The sequence below is a fragment of the Rhinolophus sinicus genome, linkage group LG01 (assembly GCF_036562045.2).
Source record: "Rhinolophus sinicus isolate RSC01 linkage group LG01, ASM3656204v1, whole genome shotgun sequence".
Lineage (NCBI taxonomy): Eukaryota > Metazoa > Chordata > Mammalia > Chiroptera > Rhinolophidae > Rhinolophus > Rhinolophus sinicus.
The window spans coordinates 54,890,655-54,903,471 of NC_133751.1; the positions used below are offsets into that span (position 1 = coordinate 54,890,655).

The following is a 12,817-nucleotide window of genomic DNA, read 5'->3' on the forward strand; positions in this document are numbered from 1 at the left end:
TTAAAATGACTAGATCCTAGGGGCCTCTGAACTTTTTTAATGAAGTACAATCGAGAATTTGTAGTGTTCTTCACCAGGATTAGAGATGGCAAAAGGAAGGGAAAAAAAAGTGCCAAGAAGATCTCTGAAACTAGGCTCTTAGGACACCTGTAATGAAATTTTGTGGGAAAGCACAGCATTTAAAATATCATAAATATTGCTAATTGTATTTGAGATGCCAATTCAAAACACAGTTATGGCAGTTTATAATTGACTTTAAAGGTAGCCAACGCCTTTGAATATGCTTGCTACTTCAGTGGTGTATAACAATTTCTTTTAACCTAGGAAGTTTCGCATAATGATCAAAGCATAAATCTTAAGACTTTACCAGGTACATATTTATTAGTTAGAGAGGCTATAATATTCTTTGGAATTAATTAAAGAAGATAGGAAATAACAGCTTTTAGATAAATTATATGGATTATCTTTGATATCTACCCCCAAAAGAGACACACATCAATTTAAATAGTTTAAGTACACTGGAATAGTTTGGTATACCAGGTTAAATATTTTGATGAACTGAACCAAGTTCAAACTGCTAAAAGAACTAAGTGTTGACTCATTTAACTAGAAAATCCAGTGGGAGGAGAGGCCTCAGACTTGGCGAGGGGGCAGGACCGTGCCTGGTGACTCATGCTTTGTTTTGTTTCCCCCCGCCATCTTTCCATAGTATCAACCAATGTCAGTTTCAGCCACACGCTGGCTCTAGTCATGATTATGAGATAGCTGTCAGAGCGATAGAGGCCAAGTGCTTCTTCTTCAGTATCTACAACGCATGCCTCTGCCCAGCATCCCAAGCTAGGATGCTGAATATGTCTCCAACTGGAGCAGCTTACATTCCATGCCCAATCCCTGATTAATGATTGTGCCCATTGAAATGGGTATGTCAATTGGCCTACACCAATCAGAGTGCAGTCTGGAGCTGGGGAGGACGTCATTTCTCGAGACGGACATGGATTACGTGGAGGATACGTAGATACTAGTAGGAAAACTGGGGAAAGGGAAGAAAGAACACTGGGTGTTCACTACATGAACATCTGGTCTCAAAGACAACAGCAATCCCCAATTTTACTGAAAATTACTGTTGGTATTACTAATAAGAAAATAATTTCCAGATTACAAACTAACAATAGCAACAACAAAATTCCAAAGCCAGTATGTTTTTTTATTATTATTGTTTTTGTGTTTGACTGGAGATGGTTGAAGGATTTCATTTTCATTTATAAGCATTACATTAATTCCCATGCAAAAACCCAAGATCAACCACATATGCCTGATTTCAATTGGCCAAAAGAGAACCTTCAAGTCTGGACATTCAAGATCAAAACTGAAATGTTGCTTGACCTTTTCCAACAGCAGACATCATTGTAACCCTTTGAGAGATCAGAAGCCTCCCTGACCTCTCAAACACGTTTGCCGTAAGTCCATACCAAAACAGGAAGCTAATGCTTGTGGCACCAACACCTGCCAAGTAATTTCATTCATGAAAAGAGGATACCTTGACACCAAGGCTGCCACCCCACAGACATGTCCTGGTTCCTTCTCTATAGCGAAACCTGCTTTTGAACAGGTATCTTCTATTTGGGGATTATAAATTCTTCCTGCCAGTTTTCCTTAAAACTCTTAGAAGCAAAGAAACTTTACAAAAAAGCTTACCTCTCTAACCCCAAAGAAAGACATACAAAGACCTATTCTATCAAGTATATATTTTCCCCAGCATCAGGTAAAGTCTCTTAGCAGGTATAAAGCTTTAAAAACTTCTCTCAGTAAGATAGGAACCAGGAAAATCAAAGAGGGGACAACAGGACCCCACAATTAAAGCAGAACTGAACAGATGTAAAGAATCATTCTATGGATTGAAAGAAACGGGCTACATGAAAAAAAATGACAGTATTTCAACAGTGGATGTCAATTTATATTGAAACACACACATTGGAACTCTGACAATGGCAAAGATTTCATTAGTGCAAATAACAATTATAATGGTATGTTCTTTAACAGGATTTAAATAAGGCTTCAAATAATTACACTCACTAAAACTACCATTTGGAAACCTTAATTCTGTTTAGAAAGTTGTCAAACAAACCTTCCAAACCATCCAAAGTTCCAATTTGAGGACAATTACATTCAATGAAGATGCTTCAAAACACAATTTGTAGCATTATCACTTTCAGAGTCTACATTGTTTGGTGGAAAGGGGAAAAGTACCTGGGCCACTGGTCAAAAGAACTCAATCCAGCTATTATACCAGGCAGTTCCCAGGTTCAGATGATTCTCACATATTTGTCATGATGAAAGCTCATTAAAAAAAAAAAAAAAAAAAGACGAAACAAAAAAAATAATCCTGAAGTGTCAGAGATTTGTTTCCCCATCCCTATTAACAAATCTGTACAAAGTATAAAACAGAAAAAAAGCAAGAGAATTCATGGGTATTTTCACCTATGGCTCACGTTCTCCTTAAAAAAACAAAACAAAACAAAACAAAAACTGTGACAATAACTACAAAAAGTAAATAACAAATCCAGAGGCAGAATATGAAATAGTAACATACTGCTTCAGAGCCTGCACCATCCTGCAGAAACAGGAGACTTAAAATGTGTTCTTAACAGATCCAATCCAGGCTGGATATGTAAAAAAAAAACCAAAAACCAAAAACGGAAAGACAGCATCACAAACCACACCACACATTGAGAGTTTTAGAATCAGGAAGGGGGGAAAAAAAACCAAAGAGGCAGCAAAAGGCTCAGAAAAATTTATCATCGATTCTGAAATGGGGCCTTGTGACATCATCAGGGTTAATAAAGACAGAGATGGACTTCCCCGGGTTCTCAGTCACTAGCTGCTGCAGTTTTTTGGCCAAACGGTCATCAGGCTGGCTGGGGTCCCCTCCGTCGGACTGCGGGGAGGGGATGCTGGTGGTGCTGCCTCGCCTCTGGAGCTCCAGCGTCAGGCGGTTGGCTGCCTTGACGTGCTCGATGGCAGTGCGCAAGTGCTCTGCGGGGTCTGAGCGGACGGAGGAGAGCTTCCGCGCGTGGAGCATGACCGTCTCCTCTGAGAGGTGCTCCAGCATGTTGCACTGAGGGATGAAATAATTGGGGCACATCTTGTTGACCAGACAGTGTTGCAGGTCATCGATGAGGCCCAGCAAAAAGTGGGCTGCATAGTCTTCTTGAGCCAAGTAGTTGGCAGGAAGTCGGTCGCAGGCCCAGAGCATCATGCTCCGCAGGTGATAGGGACTAATCGCCTTGGGGCGGGACAGGAGTTTAATGATGATGGCTTTGCAGGCCTGGTAGGCCTGCATGAGGCTGCTAGAGATGCACTTCTTCAACTGCACCTCGCTCCTGGCAAAGGACAGCCGCCATTCATTGTCCTTCTTACCCTTGAAGGAGCAAGCAGGCACCAGGTAAAACCCACTGATGACCTCTTCCTCAGTGATCTTCCCATCCCAAAAGTGGTTCTCCATGAGCCAGCTCTGGGCCACTGCAGGCCAACCTTTGAAAGATACCACAGGGACGATATCGTACAACATGCGACTGCTCCCTACACCCAGAATGATGGAGATGATGGTCCCATTCTTTTCTACCTTCTCCACCTTTGGCATCCCTCGCTGGGGTTTCTTCTGTATCTCGGATAAGACGATGCTGATGGAGTCATAGAACCAGTCGGCCACTTTGGTTGGGGAGAAGAAGTAGTTGGTGGCACCATTGATGTGATCTACGATGGTACAGCAGTCTTTCCATTTGCTGATCGTACCTTCATCAAAGAGCCGAAGGCTCAGCCAAGAGTGGCACAAGGCTGAGTGGCGCATATCAAGTGTCACAGGCTGATTACGGTCATGCAGCTTAAGAGCTGGCACTAGAAGGGTGAAGTCCATATCGTAGTCGGTCCCCCGGGCATAGACGTTGAGATCATCTAAGTCCAGGTCCACCACACCTTCCCGGACTCCTCCAGAGAGCAACAGGTACTCATTGGCCACTGGAAGTTTTTGGTCCAGCTTTTGCACCATTCCTAGAAATAGAAAGAGAAAACGCTATTACAGGAAGCACAAGAGTCTTATGCATCAATATAGAATGTGCCGAGCTTCCAAAAACCACTATACATTATCCGTACAAAACCAGATCTTATATTCCAGCACAAACCCAGCTAATAGCACTGTATTCTTTCTCTTCAGTGCTCCAATCCATCCTTTTTTCAAGCGGGAGAATCATGATTGATTTTTCTCTCACAGTAATAGCAGTATCGTTTTCAATCATAAATCAGGGCTCCTCCTCTCCCAGTCACCACCTTGGTTAATGGTATTGCCATCCACTCAGTCACCCAGGCTGGAAACTTCAGTGAGCTTCACCTCTTCCTTCCCTGCTGTCCATTTCTGCTGCAATCCCATAAAGCCAGGCTCGTCCTTGTCTTGCTGAAGCAATCTCCCTCCCCTTAAAACCTTTCTCTGTACCGGTCATTCTCCATGTGGGCTGTGGACCTTGAAAGTGGGACACTTTCAGGGTGCAGTGAGGTCATGATTCTTTTCATAATACTACTAATGCACTGTCTGCTTTTTTCACTGGATTGACACTTGAACTGATGGTACAAAAGCAATGGAGGGCAAAACCATTGATGCCTTATCATTCGTCAAGACAGTGGTACCAAACTGCAGTAGCAGTCATTCGATTCGTGAGCACTGATATGCACTAGCATTAAAAAAGAAGAAGAAAATCCAGTTTCACTAAAGAAAATCCTTAATGGAAAAACAAAGGATTCGTTTTATTAAATCGCAACTCTTGAGCCACCTTTCTTATATTCTGCGTGATGAAAATAGGAAGTAACCATAAAGGACTTTTCTTCATGTTGAAGCACAAAAGCTGTCTTTAAGAAAAGCACTCATGTGACTCTATAGGTGAGGGCTACCTTAGCTGCTTTGTTCACAGAATAACATTTTTACTTTAAAGAACAGCTGATAAAATATGGAGGCTATTCAGACTTGGGTATTTGATAGACATTTTTGTAAAAAATGACCACAATGAGCCTGTCTTCATGAAAACAAAGGAAAAATTCATTGGCAATGAGAAAATATTGGAACTTTCAAGAAAAAAATGAATTTTAGAACACTCATGTCCTGCACCATGAGCTTAATATTTTCCCAAATTGTATACTTTTTTTTATTACACGGGTGTTAATATAACATATGGGATTTTTTGATGATACTGTGAGCTCTTTGAGAGTGAGAACCGTGTCTCAAATATGTCCTTAGCAGGCATGGGGTCTGCACCCAGTAGGCACACAACTGAAGATATGACTGAATGGCAAAGGAATAGATGGAATTAAAGGGCTTAAACATGAAATGCTTAAATAAAGGCTAGACATAAATGACTGTTCTGTGAACAAATATACAAATTTATCCTCCCTGCCTCCTTTTTATTATGCATTCACTTGTACTTCATTATCTGACAAACTACCATCATCACTCTCTGTAACTTATTTAACAATTTTTCCTCAAAGAGAGCAAAGAACTACCACAAACCACAATTCCATTATTCACTGTAATTACCTTTAATCAACAATTTGTTATTCATAGAACAATCCCAAGGCAAATAAATAAACCACGTATATGTGTTTATGCTACCACTATATTTCAGAACTTAACTCTCATTTATAAAAATGGGCTTTTACCTTCTTTAAACTCCTATTTTTCAAACCACAGTAACCATGAAAAAGTCTTTTGTTTAGTATCATTTCCTTCCACACAGATTGAAATATAGAGCAAGCTATCACTTTCTTTTTAAAGCAATCAATAAGATACCAATGTTAGACAGTCAACAATTTATCAAAAAGAAAATCTAATGTACCTGAATTTTGGAGCTGTTTTTCTTTCACACCAACTGTGCTGTGATGTGCCACCCAGATCCCTCTTCAATAAAGGACTTCTTGTCTCAGCTGCTAGGAGTGCTGTCAGCACAATCCCTTAAGGACTGTCTCAGCTGCAAAGAGCCACCTCAACCAAGGTTACGTCCTGTGGTTGGGGTGCGGGTGGAGGGTACATAACCAATAATTGATCAGTGTAGGAGTGCCCCCGTTCAGGATACTTTAGAGTCATTTGAATCCAGAGTTCCCAGAGGGGCCAGCTGAGGCTGACACTGGGCCTGCAGGGAAACCCACCTTCTCCTTCTGCCTGATCCTGCTTCCTCCCCTACCTTCCTTCCACAGGTGCTGATTCCAAGGATGCCCTTTAATAGACATCCTAAGTCCATTTCAGGGGCTGCTTCCTAAGGAACCCAACCTAGGACAATAACATACTACCCAAGAAAAACAGCCATCACTACAACTCAGCATGGGACGTTTATTTTCATTTTAAAAGTGTTTTTTAGAGGCCAAAATTGCAATCAGGAATCACATAAACACCAGGACAAAGACTCCTTTCTTAATTGTCATCATGTTTCAGTATTAACCTCATCTTCACAATGTCGCAAATGCTGTCACCCGAAGTTGTAGCTTCACTATGGAAGGAAAGAGTGACTTCTCAAAAGCCACAGTAGGTTGTGAAAGCCACTGTCATTCTTTTATAGACTTACGTGGAGGTATAGTTACCATAAAAGAGAAACATTTGATAATGAAATAATTTACTCGCCATTATTTCAAATATTCTGGCATTGGAGCGCCATAAACATAAATGGTTAGTAAATAAGATATCTGACTTGATTAGAAGTGGTATTGTTATTTGGGTACTGCTATTTGTTTTCCCCTCTTAGGCATAAATAACTCAATAATCTATACATCCTTTTGCATAGATAGGAGCAAACGGGCTCTGAGAGCAGTAGCTGGAACATGTCAACACAGTCAGAATAACTTGTGTATTAACAGGCTGGAGATAATCTGTTTACAAACGTGCCTCTGAATTTTGCCTTAGGTTGTCACAGTTTTGTTTGGATAGTCAAAGGTGACCAAAAACTAAAACTCCCTTCTGCCCTCTGCTGGATTAAAGAAGTTATAATGTGTTTTCACTTGCGGCTGCACTACACACTAGACTATTCTTTCCTCCCAATTGCTGCTCAGGCACCAATTTAAAACGCTGGTCCTTCTTCACAAGAGCTATATCAAGCATTTGACAAAATGCTGATATTCAGGAGTTAGGGTAAGTTTGGATACTTCTTATTCCTTTAAAGTTAGGGTAATTTTGGACAGTTTTTATTCCTTTGCTGCAGAGAGAACTGCAGCCGTCAAGAGAATATGGCTGAGGCTCATTTGCTAAGCTCCTAGAAGTTAGAAACAAAGTCCCTAAAGCCACATCGTTCTGGAAACTAATCTCTTGCGATATCCACATTTACATTTAGCCTCCCAGAGGAGCCCATTGGTCTGCAGCTTTACAAATGATTTGGTAACACAAACTGGAGCCTTCCCCAGCATTACACAAACTGAAATGCCCTCCTTGAAAACTTCCCTGGGTTAAGTAAGTTTAAGTGAAAATGAGCTGACATCAGCTACCACAGCAGATGGGTTGCCACACAACTAAAACCCAGCTAGGGCCTGGGAGGGAAAAAGGAGGAAAAAATTCAATTGTACACTTCGGCTGTAGGCCTCAGTTCCAAGAAGTGCCGCCTCTGAATTGACCCGAGGATTTTGTGCGATTTCGGGAAAATAAAAGCCAATGATTCTGGCTGTTGAGCTATTAGTAAATTATCCAAAGCCATGAGTGGAAATGAAAGGAAGATGCACACACACTACTGAGCTTGTCAGCAGCAAAGAAAAGGAGGAATGAAGAAAGAGCTTATCCCTGTGAGTGGGTCTCTTCTTTTCATGGACGCATTGGCATAGGTCTGCTCTTAAAACACAAAGTAAATCTGCCTCAATTCCTGTAACTAAGTCCCTGATTGCAGTTTACTTCATAGTTTCTACTTAAGAAGACCTTAATATTTCTGGGGCCTTGAGTTGAAGTAATGAGTTCCACATCACCCACTTAATTCTTTGATGCTTATCTTTAGAATATCAAGTACAAAATGGAACTCTGTCCCCGACTCCCTTGTATTCTAGTAAATAAAACTTTATCACATCCCATTGAATAATATAATATAATAATACCAGGTCTTATATTAATTTTTGCTCCAAAAGATACATTAGAGCTGATGGTCCGGCTAGGTCTTATTTTCAGGGAAACACGGTATACAGATGCCTTAAAACAAAATAAGACAAAAAATCTCTTACCTATGTTGATAGGAGAAACATCTATCGAAGAAGTAAAACTTTTATGTCTTGTAATTAAAGTTATAGAACTAGATAATTTTTATCTCTCTACCTATCTTTGACTATGTATATAAAAAAGATTTCTATGTAGATAAAAAACACCCGAATATCTCCATATTTGCTGTTTCATAAAAATGTGTTATCTCTTTTGCGCCAACTCATGTGGCACACCAGTAACAGTGCCTTATCGTGGCAATGATTCTTAATGGTAGGAAGGGAACAGAATGGGACAATGCTGACAAAGTCCTTCTGTGAGCCTGATACATCTCCCAGGGGAGCAGTCTCCTTGGCTGTTGATAAACAATATAAAACCTTTCGATAAAAAAACATTATGATTTGTGCTTCAAAGGGGTAAATATTTTTGACAAGCTTACTTCTGAGAACATTCTGAGAAGGAGGCATGACCATTGTCTTCTAACAATGTCACCACCAATCTATGGGATTTTTAATGACCCCAGTTTTGGGAAGATTTAAGATTTCCCTCATTCATGGCCAGAAATCATATATATGAACTCCCTCATTTTATAGGTGAGAAAAGCTGAGGTTCAAAGAGGAGAAAGAACTCATTCAAGGTCAGCACCCTAGCGACAGATTGACAACACTGTCTTACTCCCATATTTGTGGCGAAGGTCAGAATGTCAATACATATTGTTCTGCCTATGACATGACCTCATTTGCCACGAATGCGGAATGGCTTAGAAAGGAAGTAGCAAAGGTCTCAAGGCAAAGTGCCAGCTCTGCGCTTTCGTTGGTCCAAGTATGAGTGTGACCTTGGGAACGCATCAGAATACGTCCGCCATCCACATTTATCATCAGTCAGGACAGACCTACTCTGAATTGCAAGAAGCTATTAGTACTATATTCCCAAATAAATATGCTATAATACACAGGAACTACAGAAGACACTAGCAGAACTTCCCAGCTTTTCAATAATCTGCTGAGTGATCATTAGTACTAACACTTATAGTAATATGTTTTATAAATCAGTGTGTTTTGTTTGGCATAATTTCTGAGATAACTGCATGTAATTTTATTTAAATATTTTAGAAAACTGATTAATTCATGTATGGTAATGACTTGTTGACAAAATATGCATGTGTGTGTATGTGTGTGTGTATTTGCCACGTGTGTGTGTATACACACACATACAGAGGGTGCCAAAAAATGTATACACATTTCAAGAAAGGAAAAAACTGCACTAAAATTGTAATACAATGAATGACGCTAGCATTCATTTGATTAACACCATCTTTTGAGCGAATGTCGTATTACACATCGCTACCGTAATTCCACTTCGAAAAGTAACACCCAGATAACATCTCTTAAACTGTGTACATTTTTTTGGCACCCCCGATATAGCTCATATATATGTGTTGTGTGTGTGTGTGTGTGTGTGTATATATATATATATATATATATATAAATTTACAAATAAATATAAAATATATATTTATATGTAAAATATATACTATATATAATGTATATTTTATATTATATGTATTATATATGTATGTATATTAATAGAACTGATTCAAAAGATACCTCCTCAAGAAGTGTCCCTTGCTCTATTCCCATTATGACACTAATATGTGTACAAGAGCATTGGCATCAAGAGTAAGACAGCTTTGGGTTTGAATCCTGGGTTTGTCACTTAAGTAAACCTGGCACGTTAAACCTCTGAGCTTACAATTCCTCATCTATTTAAAACAAACAAAAAACATAAACCTCCCTTATAGGGTTGATATGAAATGTCTAAGCACACAGCAGATATTCCGTTCAATTTCCCCATACGTTCTTCCCTTTTCCCACCACCTATAAAACTGAATTAGCAAAAAAATACCTGTTCCCCAGAGTTGTTTTGAAGATTTAACTGAACAAGATAATCTCCTAAAGCTGCTAGCATATGTAAGGCATACAAAACCTGTAAGGTGAAGGGAAATGAATAGAACATTCTCTCCCCTAGCCAGACCCAGACTGCTGCTAGCTCAAGCAAGCCTGTCCTGGTGGATACCACCATGCACCATGGCACACAGCTTGGCAATAGAGGGTAAGCTGGGTTCCAGCCCTTTCTTGTTCCCTCAGAACAACTGCTCTGTGGAATGAACCACCTGCACACCTCTGTGAAGGGTCTTGATCTGAATTCTTACACTAGCACTTTCTACACCTATTAGCATAATGGGCTGTATTCAGGACTTATTTTCCCTCTTAAATGACAACAACATAAAGCATTTGGCACAGTAACTGGCAAAGAGGCACAGCAAATGAAAGATACTATCATAGTCAATCAACTGTTTTATTACTGCAGTGGCTGATATAGACCTTGGGGTTAGAAGGCAACTACTTGTTGAGTGTATCGTTTGTTTTAGCCGACCTAAATTCCTCATTAACCATAACCTGGAGATCGTGAAATTTGCTACATGGCATAATATGAAATATTGCCAGCATATGTCTACACAATCATTTACTAATAATCCAAAAATCAGGTCGAGGGAAAAAAAGCCCTCTCCAATTTTTCATTAGTTTCTTTCTTAAAAATCAAAACTAAAGTTCTACTTTATCAAATTCTACTACGCTCTTTTGAACAGAATGAATATGAGTTAGGCTTGGATTCAAGTCCAGTTCATCCATGAGCAACATAATGAACCACTCTGGGGTTCAGTTTCCTTAAACGGAGTCAGGGAATCACAACTAAAAGTTGTTTGAGTTGCCACAGGAATGAAACAAGAAAATGCATACCAAATTACTCAGTGCGTGGTCTGGTGCTTGCTTACGAGGCAGTTGATAAATGGAGAGTTCTGTGTACATGCACGCACACATGTTATCAATATGCTTTCCTCACATACTAAGTCTTGCCCCTTCCGTTCTAGTTCTTAGGATAGTCTAGAAACTCATGGTTTCTGCCAATCAGACCTTACTATCAAGGCTCAAAGGGGAGTCTTATTAGCTCCACCAGCAGTTTCCCACAGCCATTAACAGGGCACAAAAGCTAGAATTTTCAATTTACAAGAAGTGTTCATTTTAGAAGGCTCATTCTTGAAAGATACAAACAATAACAAGTGAAAAGCAAGTGTAATGCCAACATCATATCAAATAGCAGCATCAGAATACAGTAACGCATCAGTGATGACCAGATTACCTCTCCTGACCTTCAGAAGCAATAAGCATGTGATGGAGATGTTCAGAATTAAGCCAACTGGATCCCAGTCACCTCTACCTGTGACCCAGCTGAATGTGGTTTACATTCCTTTCTCATTGCATGATGCATATGTCCCATTCTCGTATCTAAAAATAATTAACAACAATTCCTTATAATTATAGACTTCACTTGATTTTTCTTTTCCTAATATATGTGACTATGTGACTATGTTACAGATGTGTGTGGAGGAGACCCTGTTGATGCCCTACCTGTATCCCAGCCTGACCTTGACTTCACTTGCAGCATTGGTAGGCAGTGTCCTGCAAGCTGGCAGCTTCCTTCCTGAAGGCCAGTGATTCCGCTCCTTTGCCTGAGGGCCCTCTTTGCTCCAGGAATTACAGGAAGGGCAGGGGAGTTAATGCAGGAAAACTGACATCCCTGGGGGCAACCCTCCGGCAAAAGAGAACCAGAGTCAGTGGACAAAATCCCCAGCTTCTCCACACTCTGGGGGTACAATTCTAAGATGGGTTCTACACAACTTCCTCGGGAGGCCCACAAGAATACTGTACTCATTAGCTCATTAGCAGACCCTTGATTGACTTTTCTTGCTTCTCTATTTCAATTGCTCTGCTTCCTTACTTGTGCTTAGTATCACTTCTCAAATTAACTACCACACCAAGGTGGTTCTTGTTTCTAAAACTCTCTCTCTCTGTCTCTGTCTCTGTCTCTGTCTCTCTCCACCCGCCCCCCCCCCCGTGTGCGTGTGTGTGTGTGTGTGTGTGTGTGTGTGTGTGTATTTAGCAGTGGTAGACAGACTCATCTCTGCTAATACTTCTGGATGGAATCACAACACCTCAGATGTGTGTTTGGCTATGAGAACAGAAGCATAAACTGATGGTATTGAATTACTTGCTCTTCCCCACATCAAATCATAGATCTAGTGTATGTTTTATAAAACTGATCTGAACACTGTTCTCTAAAAGAGTTCATCAGCCTCCTCCAATCAGCAAATGTGTTTTCCAGTGCATTTACACTTAGCACCTTGCCTATTCATTTTTTTTGCTTTGTTAATTGCCCAGTTCTCATTTTCCAAAGGACATTCTAAATCTTCCAATTCTGGAAAACTTTGGAGAGATGAAAATTCATACATTACTTATGGATTGGCATTTCTTTCCCAAACTACAAAGAAACCCATGGAGAGAAAGTTTTGAGGAAAAAAATTAAAAAAACAGGTGAGCTTGGCTTCCCAGTTTACTGCAAAAACCAACAGTGGAACGTTGTTCAAATGGACCCTTGTTGTTCAGATATAAACGTCTCAAGCAAAATTCAAAGACCAAACTACCATTTCTCACTTAGCCTCTGTTTGGGATTATTCTTTCTCTGTTTCTCTAACATGTACAGAAAAAAAATCCAAAT

The 12,817-nt window shown here is 40.1% G+C and overlaps 1 protein-coding gene across 2 annotated transcripts in view; it reads right to left on the minus strand.

Moving 5' to 3' along the window:
• Nucleotides 1-1,932: 1,932 nt before the first annotated feature.
• Nucleotides 1,933-12,817, minus strand: part of MB21D2 (Mab-21 domain containing 2) — a 101,505-nt gene continuing 90,620 nt past the window's right edge. For both annotated transcript variants that reach the window (XM_019723125.2, XM_074329559.1), the window contains one exon: nucleotides 1,933-4,047. In XM_019723125.2, coding sequence (XP_019578684.1) covers nucleotides 2,783-4,047 — 1,265 coding nt within the window. In that variant the 3' untranslated portion in view covers nucleotides 1,933-2,782. The remainder of the gene's footprint in view (nucleotides 4,048-12,817) is intronic.